The sequence below is a fragment of the Mus musculus genome, assembly GCF_000001635.26.
Source record: "Mus musculus strain C57BL/6J chromosome 5 unlocalized genomic contig, GRCm38.p6 C57BL/6J MMCHR5_RANDOM_CTG4".
NCBI lineage: Eukaryota > Metazoa > Chordata > Mammalia > Rodentia > Muridae > Mus > Mus musculus.
In genome coordinates this window covers 939-13324 of record NT_166438.1, presented here as the reverse complement: position 1 = coordinate 13324, position 12386 = coordinate 939, and the positions used below count along the sequence as shown (strand labels likewise).

General features: G+C 41.9%; 1 protein-coding gene across 1 annotated transcript; it reads right to left on the bottom strand.

The window, feature by feature from the left end:
* Positions 1 to 3862: 3862 nt before the first annotated feature.
* LOC100503733 (PRAME family member 8-like) lies at positions 3863 to 8140 on the bottom strand. The gene is made up of 4 exons (XM_003085647.4): positions 8067 to 8140; positions 6673 to 6986; positions 5628 to 6218; positions 3863 to 4731 (listed from the first exon to the last, which is right to left on the bottom strand). The coding sequence occupies exons 2-4, from the start codon at positions 6957 to 6959 to the stop codon at positions 4386 to 4388; spliced, it is 1224 nt and encodes a 407-aa protein (XP_003085695.1). The 5' UTR covers positions 6960 to 6986; positions 8067 to 8140; the 3' UTR covers positions 3863 to 4385.
* Between the last annotated feature and the right edge of the window lie 4246 nt (positions 8141 to 12386).

Here is a 12386-nt window from a genome sequence, read left to right as displayed (position 1 = left end):
TGAGTGATGCACATACTTCTTGGATTGAGCCTAGGAAAGAAAAGTTTGCTTGCAATCCTGAAGTAAAATGTTGACATCTTCATTTTTCAAAGGCCAGCTTTGACATCCAGGGCAAACTGAGGCTGTGCATAGAGTTGGTAGCTGATCACCCAGCTGACTTTTCTCTGAAGGAGCAAAGGTTGATTCTATGGGGTTGGCAAGAAGCAATCTGTTGCCAGCAAAATACTCAGTGTGACTGGCAAGAAGTGTTGATGGATCATACATAATTTCTCTCTCTCTCTCTCTCTCACTCTCTCTCTCTCTCACACACACACACACACACACACACACCCACACCCACACACACACACACACATATAATTTACATACATATTTTCTCTCTCTCTCTTTCTCACACACACACACACACACACACACACACACACACACACACACACGGTGGATGAAGTAAGCTTCAAAACCTTCAACTTTGTACATATACATACATACACATTTGATGGGTGGAGCAAAGCTCCAACACTCTTTTTCTTCCACAGCCTATATATCCCAGCTATATCTTCCAAATATTACAAAAATAACAGTGTACTTATAGTCTATGGTTTAAATGAAAGTTTACAATGAGTATACTAAGAGAAAATATGTTTCCCAACACCTTCACATGAGCCAATATTTTAAGTATTATGAATAAAATTATTATTCCCAAGAACCTAATTACATTTGTAACTAAGCAGCTTGAAATAGATCAGCAATGTGTAAGCAAACAAGGTAGTTTTTCTTTTTTTCTTTTTTCTTTTTTTTGTTTGTTAAATGTCAATAATAAAATAAAAAATATTTACTTATATTTTTTCTTCCAAACAACTATTTTCACTTTAATTATAAATAACTGTGGAAGCATTTGTAGCTGATAGGAAAACTGTCCACAGCATTTCCGATAATGCCATTCCTAACTTATGGGAAACAGTCTCTTGTTCTTCAGTTCAATTTACTTTGGTTCTTTAAGGGAGTAGCTTATATAAACATTGTATTAGTGTAAGATTGAAGCTTTTCTGATGGGACTGAGACAAAGGTCTCTAGTGTTCTCTCTTCACAGAGATATCATAAAAGCAATTTCATCCTCGATCTTGTCAATGTTTCTCTACTTTAAGAGTACAATTCTTTTGTACTAAGATATGATGATGATTTTTGGATGTCCTCAGTTTCTGTAGCTAAGTCTCCCTTTCCATTTCTTATTTTGTTCATTTGGATTCTTTCTCTATGGCCTTTAGTTAGTTTGGCTAGGGGTTTATCCACTTTATTGATTTTTCTCAGTCAGCTCTTGGTTTTGTTGATTCTTCATATCATGCATTTTGTTTCTTTTTTTGTTCTTGGATATTTTATTTGTTTACATTTCAAAAGTTTTTTTCCTTTCCAGGTCTCCCTTTTGGAACCCTCCTTTCCCATTCCCCCTGCCCCTGCCTCTATAAGGGTGCTTCTCCACCCACACAGAGCATGGGTGCTCTGGGTCAATATCTTAGAAATGATATGCCCTAATCCACTTTCCATACATATTTCTTTATTTTTGAGTCAGTCTGACGTAGACTAACCTAGCCTGCAGCCAATTATGAAGCTAAGGCTAGCTTGAATATTTACCCTGATGCTACCACCCCTGAATCCTGAGACAGGAACTGTGGACCACCAAACCAGCAGTGAGATCAGTTTCTGTGGAACTGCATTCTTTTTGTTTGTTTGTTTTTGTTTTTGTTTTGTTTTTCGAGACAGGGTTTCTCTGTATAGCCCTAGCTGTACTGGAACTTACTTTGTAGACCAGGCTGGCCTCAAACTCAAAAATCTGCCTGCCTCTGCCTCCCGAGTGCTGGGATTAAAGGCATGTGCCACCACGCCTGACATGGAACTGGATTCTTTTAAGGAGAAATTGGAGAGTAAAACGCACCTTTAATACTGCAAGTTACTGATTGAAATGAGAGGTCCAAATTCAAAGGCCATTGAAAACCTTGCTGGAGACTGGGCTTGATATATTGCCCTCTTGCCTTCACATGGAAAGAAGAGGGAGGAGTATCAGGAGTACACAGCTGTCTTACTGCAGAGGCAGCTCATACATGACAGCCTGTGTCAACAGCAACAAAGAGCCCAAAGAAGCTAGTAGAGAGACTGATTCCCTGGATGAAGTCACTGTCTGGTCTCTCAGACACTGAGTGCTCTACTAACCTGGTTCCATGTGTCCACACCTTGACCAAATGGGCAAGCACCCATCTCATGTCTACAGGCTGTCTCTAAGATAGGCATGTGGCCCAAGATGACACCAAATATTTTTCTTTCCTCATATAAAGACATTTCAGGCATTGATTTTAAATGATGTTTACTGGTATGAGAAGATGAGGCAGGAGATTTGTAAATTTAACCCAACATGATCTGAAGAATCAATGGCCCCAGAAAAATATTTCTGAGGGATTGCAAACCCTCTTAGGTAGACAAAATTATCAGCCAGGATAGGCTACAAAGTAAAACCCTCTGGAAGTAAAGCATCTTACAGAAATGAACAACTGGATGAGTTGATCAAAATCAACCTGAGATGTACCTCAGTGGTTCTATGCTTGCTTGGCATAGATGATGTCTTGGGGCTCCATCTCACATATTGTGAAAATAATTTGAAATTTTCAAACTTGATGGTTCAGCTCAGTGACTAATTACCACCATAGCTCAAGTCTAGTTACTGGTCTTTCTCTTTCCACCATGGGTAAACTAAGGATATCACGAATTGCTATAGGTAAAGTACTTGGAGGTATAGAATAACAATGAATCAAAAGTTTATTTCACATACTGAAAATATTTGGAATTACCTTGAAATTTTCATTCTCAATTTTTTTATTCATTTGTTTGGTGTGTGTATGTGCATGTTAATGTATTTGTGTATTGTAGATTCTTTAGAGAGAAACTCATCATATAGGACTGTTGAGCAATAATAAGGGTCCCAAACACTGTCTTAAAAAGGACTGACAGTCAAATAGACAGATATTGTTCTAGGACAAACTACTAGTATTCTTTCACACTTCTAAGGTGCAGGCTTCAAACCAGAGAACAGAACAAACTGGGCTACTGGTCCCCAATTAAGCTCAATGAAAACACCTGAAACTTCACACATTCTCTTCACACTATGGTAGAGGGGAATACCATTGGAGGCACACAAAATTCTGGGAACTGCTACTGACCAATATCATTTTAATCAATTACTTCATTTTTCTGAAACCTGTGTGAAATGGTGTGACTTTCTCTAAGATGTTCTCAATTTTGTGTATATGCAGATTTATTGTACATATGGTGCTTGTAAATGCTAGGATCCACAGATTTCTGAAGAAATGGGATTAACACCTGAAGCCTGAGTTCCAGCTGGAGGCATCTGATGATAGTTCTGAAATCAAATTCTTCCCTCTTCTAAAGCAACATGTACTATTAAAACATGGCTCATTGCCTTTTTGGGCTCATGAACTTTTGTTTGTTGATTTGTTTGTTTTTCTGAAGAGCATGAAAGGAATTTTCTGTGAGCAAACTTCCAGCAGGTTCACAGGTTCCAAGCAACAAGGCCTGTGAAGTTGACAGGCAGACAGGGACACAGGGTGAGAGGAAGGAAGGAAAAAGGAGTGTGAGAGACACAGAGATTGGGTTTATAAATTTTTTTACCACCGGCCAACCTAGATATCCATATGTGAACCACCATAGCTGATAACTTTATCCACCTACCCCAGATATTGAATCATGACATGCTAGCATCCATGTGTTCATTTTGACTCTCTCCAGAGGATATTTGCTCAAAATGCTTAAAGTTAGATATATTATTCTACTCAGACGTTCAGGAATAACATCTAAAAAAGCACCCATGTTCTATTTATTCAATTATATATTACAGTGAAGAACAAAAAGTTTACAAGTCCATGTCAAAGGATCTAGTTAATCTGTCCCAGCAGAGTCCACTCAAAACATCCAAGTTGCCTTTGCCAGTCCACAAGTCTGCTCCCCATGTCAAGCTTAGCCTCCAAAATCCCAATTATTGTACATCCTTTCCTTTCCAAGTATCTGTACATTGCCTGAAGTCAGTCTCTGAGCACCCCAGATGAGAGATGTGTCTCAAGACTGTCATTTATTCACATGCAGAAGTTCTGAATCCATGTTCACCGCCAGCAAAAACAAAGTCTACCCCCCTGACCATAGACACAGGGCTCGCCACATTTGTGGCATATACGTGTAGCAAAAGAGAGGCTCTTGGGCTGCCTTATTGCCCTTAGTGTATCCATGAGTTCCTGACAAAGTTGGGCAAATCTTTCTACAGAGACATGTCCCAACTCATTATAACACTCCAGAGGGGCAGGGTACTGTTCCACATTCATCTTCTTTCAGTTGGCTGTTTGCTGTAAAAGGTCCTTCAGGATGGGCATGGAGAAGTCATTGTTGTACAAGTTGATCTTGGTGAGCTGAGAGCATCGTATGAAGGAAGGTAGGAGTGCATTGAGCTGAGAGTCCTTCAGCTTACATCCCTGCAAATTCAGAGTCTCAAGAGTTTTTGCCACTTTCTCTAAGAGACCTCTCAGAGGCATCACATCCAAAACCTGTAAGACCATGCCTTTCATCTCCAGATGTTTTAGCTGAAAGAGACTCTGACAGCAAGAGAAGGAATCCAAGTCTGACTGTGAAATTTGGTAGTGAGTGATGGAGAGGGACTCCAAGGGTGTCATCAAGCACCTAGGAATAAGTGAGACCAGATGGTTAATTCTGGCAAGTGGTGATGGAGAGCGTGGAATGCAGTTTACACAGTTGTAGAAGGGACCAGGTGACCCAAGGTCACCCACACTTAATCTGCTCGCTTCAGTCCCACACAGAAAACCAGTTTTGCCCATAAGACACGTAGAGGAAGTTCTGTGACAAAAGAGTCCTGACAGGATCTAGGGACATTACATGTGGGCTCATTTAAAGCTGCATTTCATCCAAGTTTCTGAACAGTCACTCTTGCTATCCCTTACAGTTCCACACAATCCCTCATATCCCTTGTACTCCACAGTACTGGGGCTCAAAACCATGAGAAAGTAGGGGAAGATATTAGGCTGTTCCCACAGATCTTAGCACAGAGCTAACCTCCTCACTTTGATGGTCTCCCCCAGCTCCTAACTACATCCTTAACTCTCTGTTCCCTTCTGATCATTTTTGTTTGTTTGTTTGTTTGATTATTTTGTTCCTTTTCTCTAGATAGGATTTCTCTGTATAGCCGGGCTGTCCTGGAACTCACTCTGTAGACCATGCTGGCCTCTAACTCAGAAATCCACCTGCCTCTGCCTCCCAAGTCCTAAGATTAAAGGCATGTGCCACCACTGGCCAGCACTTCTGATCATTTTGTTGGCTGTGATTCCAAGAAGAATTACAGTCTCTTCTGATCAGATCTGTGCTACTCCTTACCTCCCTTCAGTCTTTTGCTTCAGGAGTAATTATTTGAGACTTTGAATCAATACACATAACGGCCATATTCTAAAAGGTCACTAAAATTTTTTCCAGGTGGCTGACTGTCAGACATTGTACATGAATAATCCTTAAAACGGACAAAAAAAATTCTCTGCTAGGTAACCCAGATCTCCATCCTTGCTTACCTGAAGACCTGACTCATGTGGTCTGTGAGAAAGTGGACACCTTGCATGGAGAGATGCTGGAGACAATTGAATTTGGAGAAGATAGAAACGAACTCCTTGACACACTTATCTTCTCTGTCTCCTGTCCTATTGGCAATCTTGAAGACATTCTTATAGAGGGGTGCCAGGAGAAGTTTGCGAAGATTTCTCATCTGCCCTAAGCAGGGAGCAAAACGGGCCAGATTAAACACATTCCACTCAGTGTTCAGTTCGAATTCCTCGATGTGCTCTGGATGAAAGACATTCAAAATCTCTAAGACAAAGTCCACGGGCATAGCCCAGATCTTCATGTTTATACAGCACAAATGTAGGGAGTCCTTTCTCTGCTGGGCCCACTTCAAGAAGTATGCTTGTGTTTCATCACGGCGGGGCCTGAGGCACAGGTCTGCTACCACTTTCAGCTGCTTCCTCCGTGCATATCTGCGAAGGACCTTCACTACTGTAGGCTTCTCATTCAAGGACTCTGAAGAACAGCTACCATCCTCTGCACCAGCCCATATGTCCCAGAAGGCATGGTGCACATTCCTCAGGTCCAGAACCTGAAGTTTTCCCCTGTCGGGAGTGAAACATGTCAAATGTCAGCAGACGTGACTACCCACAGTCAGCTTTGACTACCTGACTCTAAACTCAAGTCTCCCCCACTTTGGTAAGGTATAATTTCTTTAAACAGAGTGCAATGTGCACACAAGCATGCTACAGAATCTTTCCCTGAGCTGCATGTGTAGACCTGACAACTTTCCTTCCACTAAGGTACTCTTTATTTCTCCTTAGTCCCATTAATAGTGGTTGTGGGAAAACCAGGAATAAGCTCATTCTAGAGGCTACTTAGAGTAAGCTGTAATCCACTGACAACTGTCAGTTACAACTGTCCTTAGTCCAAGAAGACAATAGCTTCAAGGTTCCTGCACCACTGTCTGATGATCCCATCGGAAGCCATTCTCCCTGAACCCACAATCTCTACTGTGTACCCAAATGATCCCTGAAAGACAACTTGATTATTACGCACCTGGGGTGAGATTCTCTTGTCAGTTGCATGTCTATTCCATCTAGCACAGCCTGCAAGGTCTCCAAGTTAGGTGACTTCATCAAAGCCCCCACAGGGAGACAGGGAAAAGTCCAGGCTGCCACGATTGCCTTCATGAGCTTCTTAAGTCTGCCAGCAAAGGCCTCCTTGAACAGAGCTGGGAAGAGCAGAAAAGGCACCTCCTCCAGACAGAACAAGGCCAAAGCCTCATCTCTCAGCAGAGCCTGCAATGCCAGATTCTGGAGAGTGGACGGAGTCTGAACAGTCATCCTCTTCGGTCTCCAGTCAGAAGGCTCCTTGGGAAGGATTCAGAAAAAAATATACTTTCAAGACAAAGTTTGTAAAACTTCTTCACCATTACATCAACCACTAATCTTCAGAGTTACTACTCTGACAGTGACAGAGAAATCAATTTACCTCTTCAACCTAAACTGGTGGTGGAGAGACAGACTCCCACAACCGGGGTCTTTCTAAAAACCAAATGAGCACATAATTTTCAAATCAAAATACTTTTTGTGTTACCCTTTCTCAAAAACATTCTTAAAAAAATATTCCAGGGGCTGGTGAGATGGCTCAGTGGGTAAGAGCACCCGACTGCTATTCCGAAGGTCCAGAGTTCAAATCCCAGCAACCACATGGTAGCTCACAACTGTCCGTAACAAGATCTGACTCCCTATTCTGGTGTGTCTGAAGACAGCTACAGTGTACTTACATAAAATAATTAAAAAAAAAATCGAAAATCAAACAAAACCAACCGACTGACCAACCAACCAAACAAACAAACATAAATCCTTGTGATGCAGATCAATATTAATTCCCAGTAAGCAGAATGACTTCAGTACATTTCTACAATTTTTAGGGTTTCCTGGGTCTGGTAAGCAGATCATGTACACAGAAGAAAGCTATGTGGAAAAGATGAAACGCAAAGCCTAAGACAATACATATGCATAACTCAAAAGTTTCACTCGAGCAATTGGGCATTGAAGAAAATCAAAGATACATGGTGTACAGGTCTACAGTGTGAGCCAGAGCCTGTCTCTCACTCTCACACACATACACACACACAAATTCAGTGAAGAAGAAACCTGAAGGAACAGTTTAGTCAGAATGAACTGCTTTCCAGCTTCCCAGGAGCCACATGGCCAGTTCTAAGAGAGTTTGAACAAGATACAGAATACTTGTCTCAAAAAATTATATGAAACACACTAATGAACTATGCAAGCTATAGAAATATATCAGTGATGCTACAGAAGTATGTCGGTGATGAGTCTAAAAATTCAATTGGAATGAAACCCAAGGTCTTTAACCTGTTCCTCTAAAGAACTCTAAACTTCTCTACATCAAACTGCATTACCCAAGGAAAAACCAGTACATACCAGTTGAGCACTGCAGATAGGTCTCCAAGTCCCAGCTGCACCAGGCAGTTATCAGGCTGCAGGTCTCTGAGTGTGTTCTCTGGATCAACTGGAGCCTTTATATACCTCTGTGCTAACCCCTCCCTATTTTAGCCACACCCTCCAACCAAAACTGGAATTGGATTTCCTGGTTTAATCTCCACCCTTCAAATTCCAGATCAAAGATCTAATCATTTCATCGGTTAAATCAGAAGGAATTGTATTCACATACTCTCCACTCTTCCTCATCCACCCCCCCAAAGTTTCATGGATAAATATGAACATTCCACTTGTTAATTAACCATATAACATCAAGTTTTTTGATTTGTTCTTTCATTTACTTAAGGTTTACTTAGTTTTCAATTTGTTCCAGGGATCTTGTCATGCTCAGAAGCCAAGGGTGTTTTAGAAGTCTAATTCTAGAAATTCTTCTGCCTCAGAATCCTTCTTATTGCTAGGATTACTGTTATGAATAAACACATCTGGTTGGATTTCATTCATGGGACCAGAGTCATTTTTAGTTTTCATCAGCTAAGGGTTTAATCTGTTATTGATCAGAGACATACCATAATTCAAAGGTATTCTTTTTAGCTGGATTTGGGACAGAATACAGAGTCAGAGTTAGGAATAGGTACTGGAGCTAAAGGGCTTGAGTGGATGCTCTGTCAGTAAACTGCAGCAGCAGCCACGCAAAAGGTAGGGTAGGAGCAAGGATTGATTCCATTACTATAGTGGCCAGGGTGTTGTGTGTGTACTCAGTTGGTAGGGAGCTACCCAGCATTCAAGGATTCCTCTCTAAAACTCTCTGTGCAACAGACAAGATGGGGCATGCTGGTAAGCTCAAAATTGGAAGTGGGAGGTAGGAGGCTCATTTGAATGTCATCTTCAGCCAAACTGTAAGCTGAAGTATAGTCTGATCCCTAAAAGACCTGCTTTCTAAATGGACAAAGGCAAACATGAACAGGAAGGTGTGAGGGAGATGGTGCCCTTGGCTGCTCAGGCAACTTAGATTATGACAAGTAGGATCAGCCTAACAACATTCCTCAGGGATGTGGGTCTTGGGCTGGAGACTTGGCTTAGAAAGAAGGAACACCTGTCAACCTTCTATTCCTATCATCTACATGGTGGCTTGAAATGATCTGTGACTCCAGTTCCAGCAGTTGTGAAACTGCGTTCTGACCTTCTAGGGGAGCAGCCATGAGAGGGCTGCCCATTCATAGTTGTAGGCAAAGCACCCCTACACATAGAACAAATCTTACTAAAACAATACATTTATACTGAGAATGGGAGCATACACATTGATTCCCTCCCCTCAGGAGTCAAAGTTTGACTGATTCAGGGAGTTCAGAGCTACCCTTATCTTAATAACTAATCCCCAACCAGTGAAATCTAAGGAGTGAGGATCTTTCACAAAATTAAACCAGAGCTGGGCAGGGTGGCACAGGGCATAAATCCCAGCACTACAGTCAGAGGCAGGAGCATCTTTGATTTCGAGGCCAGACTGCTCCTCAGAGTGGCTTATGGGACATTTAGGGCTCTTAAACAAAGAGACCCTGTCTAAAAACAACAAAACAAATACACAAACAAGATGAAATTTCTCAGATGGTGCAGGTACAGACTTAAAACCCAGGATTAGGTAGGTAGATGCAGGAGAAGCTCTGAGGTCAAGGTTACTCTAGTATACAACTTGAGTTCAGAAAGAACCAGAGAAGGGTAAACTGACCAACCCTGTCAAAAATCAATCAAACAAACAAACAGACAGAGAGACAAAAACCAAACAAAAAAGTACCCAAAACACAAAATAAAATTCTTAAATTAACCTCAAGGGAGCTTAAGAGCCAGTGAGATGGCTCAGAGGGGAACGGCACTTGCTGTCAAGCCTGAGTTCAGTAGTGGTACCCACAGCTGTACTGACAGAGACCACTTCAGTTTACAGTCCACCCACTCTACATGCACACTCCCTAGCTGATCCACCAATTCACAAATGAACTAAGACAGTCAGCATGTACAGAAGAGCAGGAGAGCTATCAAGGGTGGTGGTGCAAGTTTCAGTGAACTGATGAAGGATGACCCCCAAACTACATAATGTAATTCTGTGTCTCCCATTCAAATACCAACAATGGGAGCTGGGTGTTTGATTGGCAGCTCAGCCTCTTGTTCTGGCTTCATGAATTAAAATATCTGCAGTAAAACTCCTTGGGTCAAGAAAAAAAGGCTTTCTCCAAAATGCTAACGAGATCTCCTTGGAAAAGAAAGAAGAAATCCAAAGTAGAAAGAAAGATTTTCAGAGTAAAATGGGACCAAGAGAAAAGAGACTTTGAGCTGGATGGGGCTCATGACCAGGGAATTCCGGAGCCTAGGGGCATTGACCTTGCCGAGTTAATAGGCACTACAGTTTTTAATGAAAGAGCCACAGGTAACACTGTCTAGAGATAAAGACAATGACCCACCTTTTCATTGGATATTTTCTTTATTTACATTTTCAAATATTAGCCCCTTTCCTGGTTTCCCCTGTGAAAAACATCCTTCCCCTATGCCCTCCCCCTCCCCCTGCTTACTAATCTACCCACTCCTGCTTCCTGGCCCTGCCATTTCCCCACACTGGGGCATACAGATAAGTGGATATTAGTCCAGAAGACCAGAAGCTCAGAATAGCCAAGATAAAATTAACAAACCACATGGAACTCAAGAAGAAGGAAGACCAAAGTGTGGATCTTTTATCTATCTTAAAGGGGGTGGACAAAAGGGGGGAACATGGAAGGAGATACAGACTCAAAGTGTGGAGTAGAGACTGAATAAACGACCATCTAGAGACTGGCTCACCTGGTGATCCATCCCATTTACAGTCACCAAACTCAGACACTGATGTGTACACACTTTTTCAGCATGCATAAACAATGTCACACCTCAGAGTTGGAATGGAGGCTTTGTATACATACCCAATGGTGGGCAAAAGCTTTCTTCAGGTCCAGGCTTTGTGCTCAATGGGAGACAATAGATCCCTGATCATATTATATTGCAATAACTTTTTTTCTAGAGATTTTCTGAAATTGACCTGTGTTCCTCTGAGCAGCTTGTCCAGGCTGTCCTTGGGGAATTTCATGCACAGTAGAATCTGTTGTTTGGGTAGTATTGTTGCACCAAGGTTCAAGGAGCCCTGTCCTGGTGAGGTTGACCTTCTGTTCCATGCTCATCAGAGTAGAAGAATGGAAAGTCTCAAAGTTTTTCTTGATCTGGTGTGTTTCTTGTTTGTTTGTGGGGGTTTTGGGGGGTATTTTTTACATCTGTCTTTGTTTGAGGGTTTCCTCTGGACCTGACTGTGGCTGAGATCCTGTTACTAAGCACTATTCTCTGTTTGGCCATGAAACTTCTAACCCCCTTGCTATTCAGGTGCCCAGAGCTTTTATTCTGGTAGCTTGGTGCTCTCTATCACCTATGCAGATATAGCAGATGCTTCAACAACCGTGCCTATAGTATTTAGCCATTCACATCTTCCTAGCACACACAATTCCTTTCTTTTTCACCTCTGAGCGACACCAGTAGGACCTGGGAAGGAACATTGTGAGGGTCACACCAACACCTGTTTGTTGCCCAAAGCTATGAGCAACCATTTTCTTCCTTGACTGACAATTGAATTTAACAGGCAAAATCCAGAGACTACAGACTCAAAATCCAAAGGAACTGATGATCTTGGCCTCTCCCATTGATTTTCCCCAGAAATGTGGCTGTCACAGGACAATGGTCACATCTAGCCTTGATCCTCAACCTTTGCATATCTTGAAAATCTCTACCAGATGTGCCTAGAGAGTAACCTCAGGGGTCATTCCAGAATCACTTCTTCCAGGGGGAGAGCATCAATGACACTGTTTCCTATGAAAGTACAGAATATAGATCAGTTTCCTTCCAGTCCAGTGTACACAATGAAAAGTCTTGCTAGCTACAAGTCTTGGAACAACTTCTCTTGAGGCACTTTCCTCAAGATTGGGTCTCATTCAAGGAGCCACTGGCCTTCTCCATGTTGTGGGTTCTCTCATGATCAAGAGTTCTATAGCTCCCAATTTTCAAGCTTCCAAAACTGTACTACCTCACTTATCAAGTCTGGATACTGAGATCCTTTCCTGTAATGAACCCCCATGCTATTCGTTATGGCTGCCTAGGTGAAATAGTCCTCATCTATAACCCTGTCTACACGCAAATTAAAGAAGATACTATCTCTGCCTCTTTGTGTAGTATGAGCCTTCAACCTGTCTAGTTCCTATCTCAGTGGCATTATCTGTAGACAATGTGCTAAGCTGGCACTCC

Excerpts from the sequence above, each read along its gene's own strand:
- LOC100503733 (XM_003085647.4), bottom strand. The coding sequence starts at position 6,959 with ATGACTGTTCAGACTCCGTCCACTCTCCAGAATCTGGCATTGCAGGCT. Across the intron at positions 6,219-6,672 it reads ACAAGAGAATCTCACCCCAG|GGGAAAACTTCAGGTTCTGG; the intron begins GTGCGTAATAAT and ends CACTCCCGACAG. Across the intron at positions 4,732-5,627 it reads CACATGAGTCAGGTCTTCAG|GTGCTTGATGACACCCTTGG; the intron begins GTAAGCAAGGAT and ends ACTTATTCCTAG.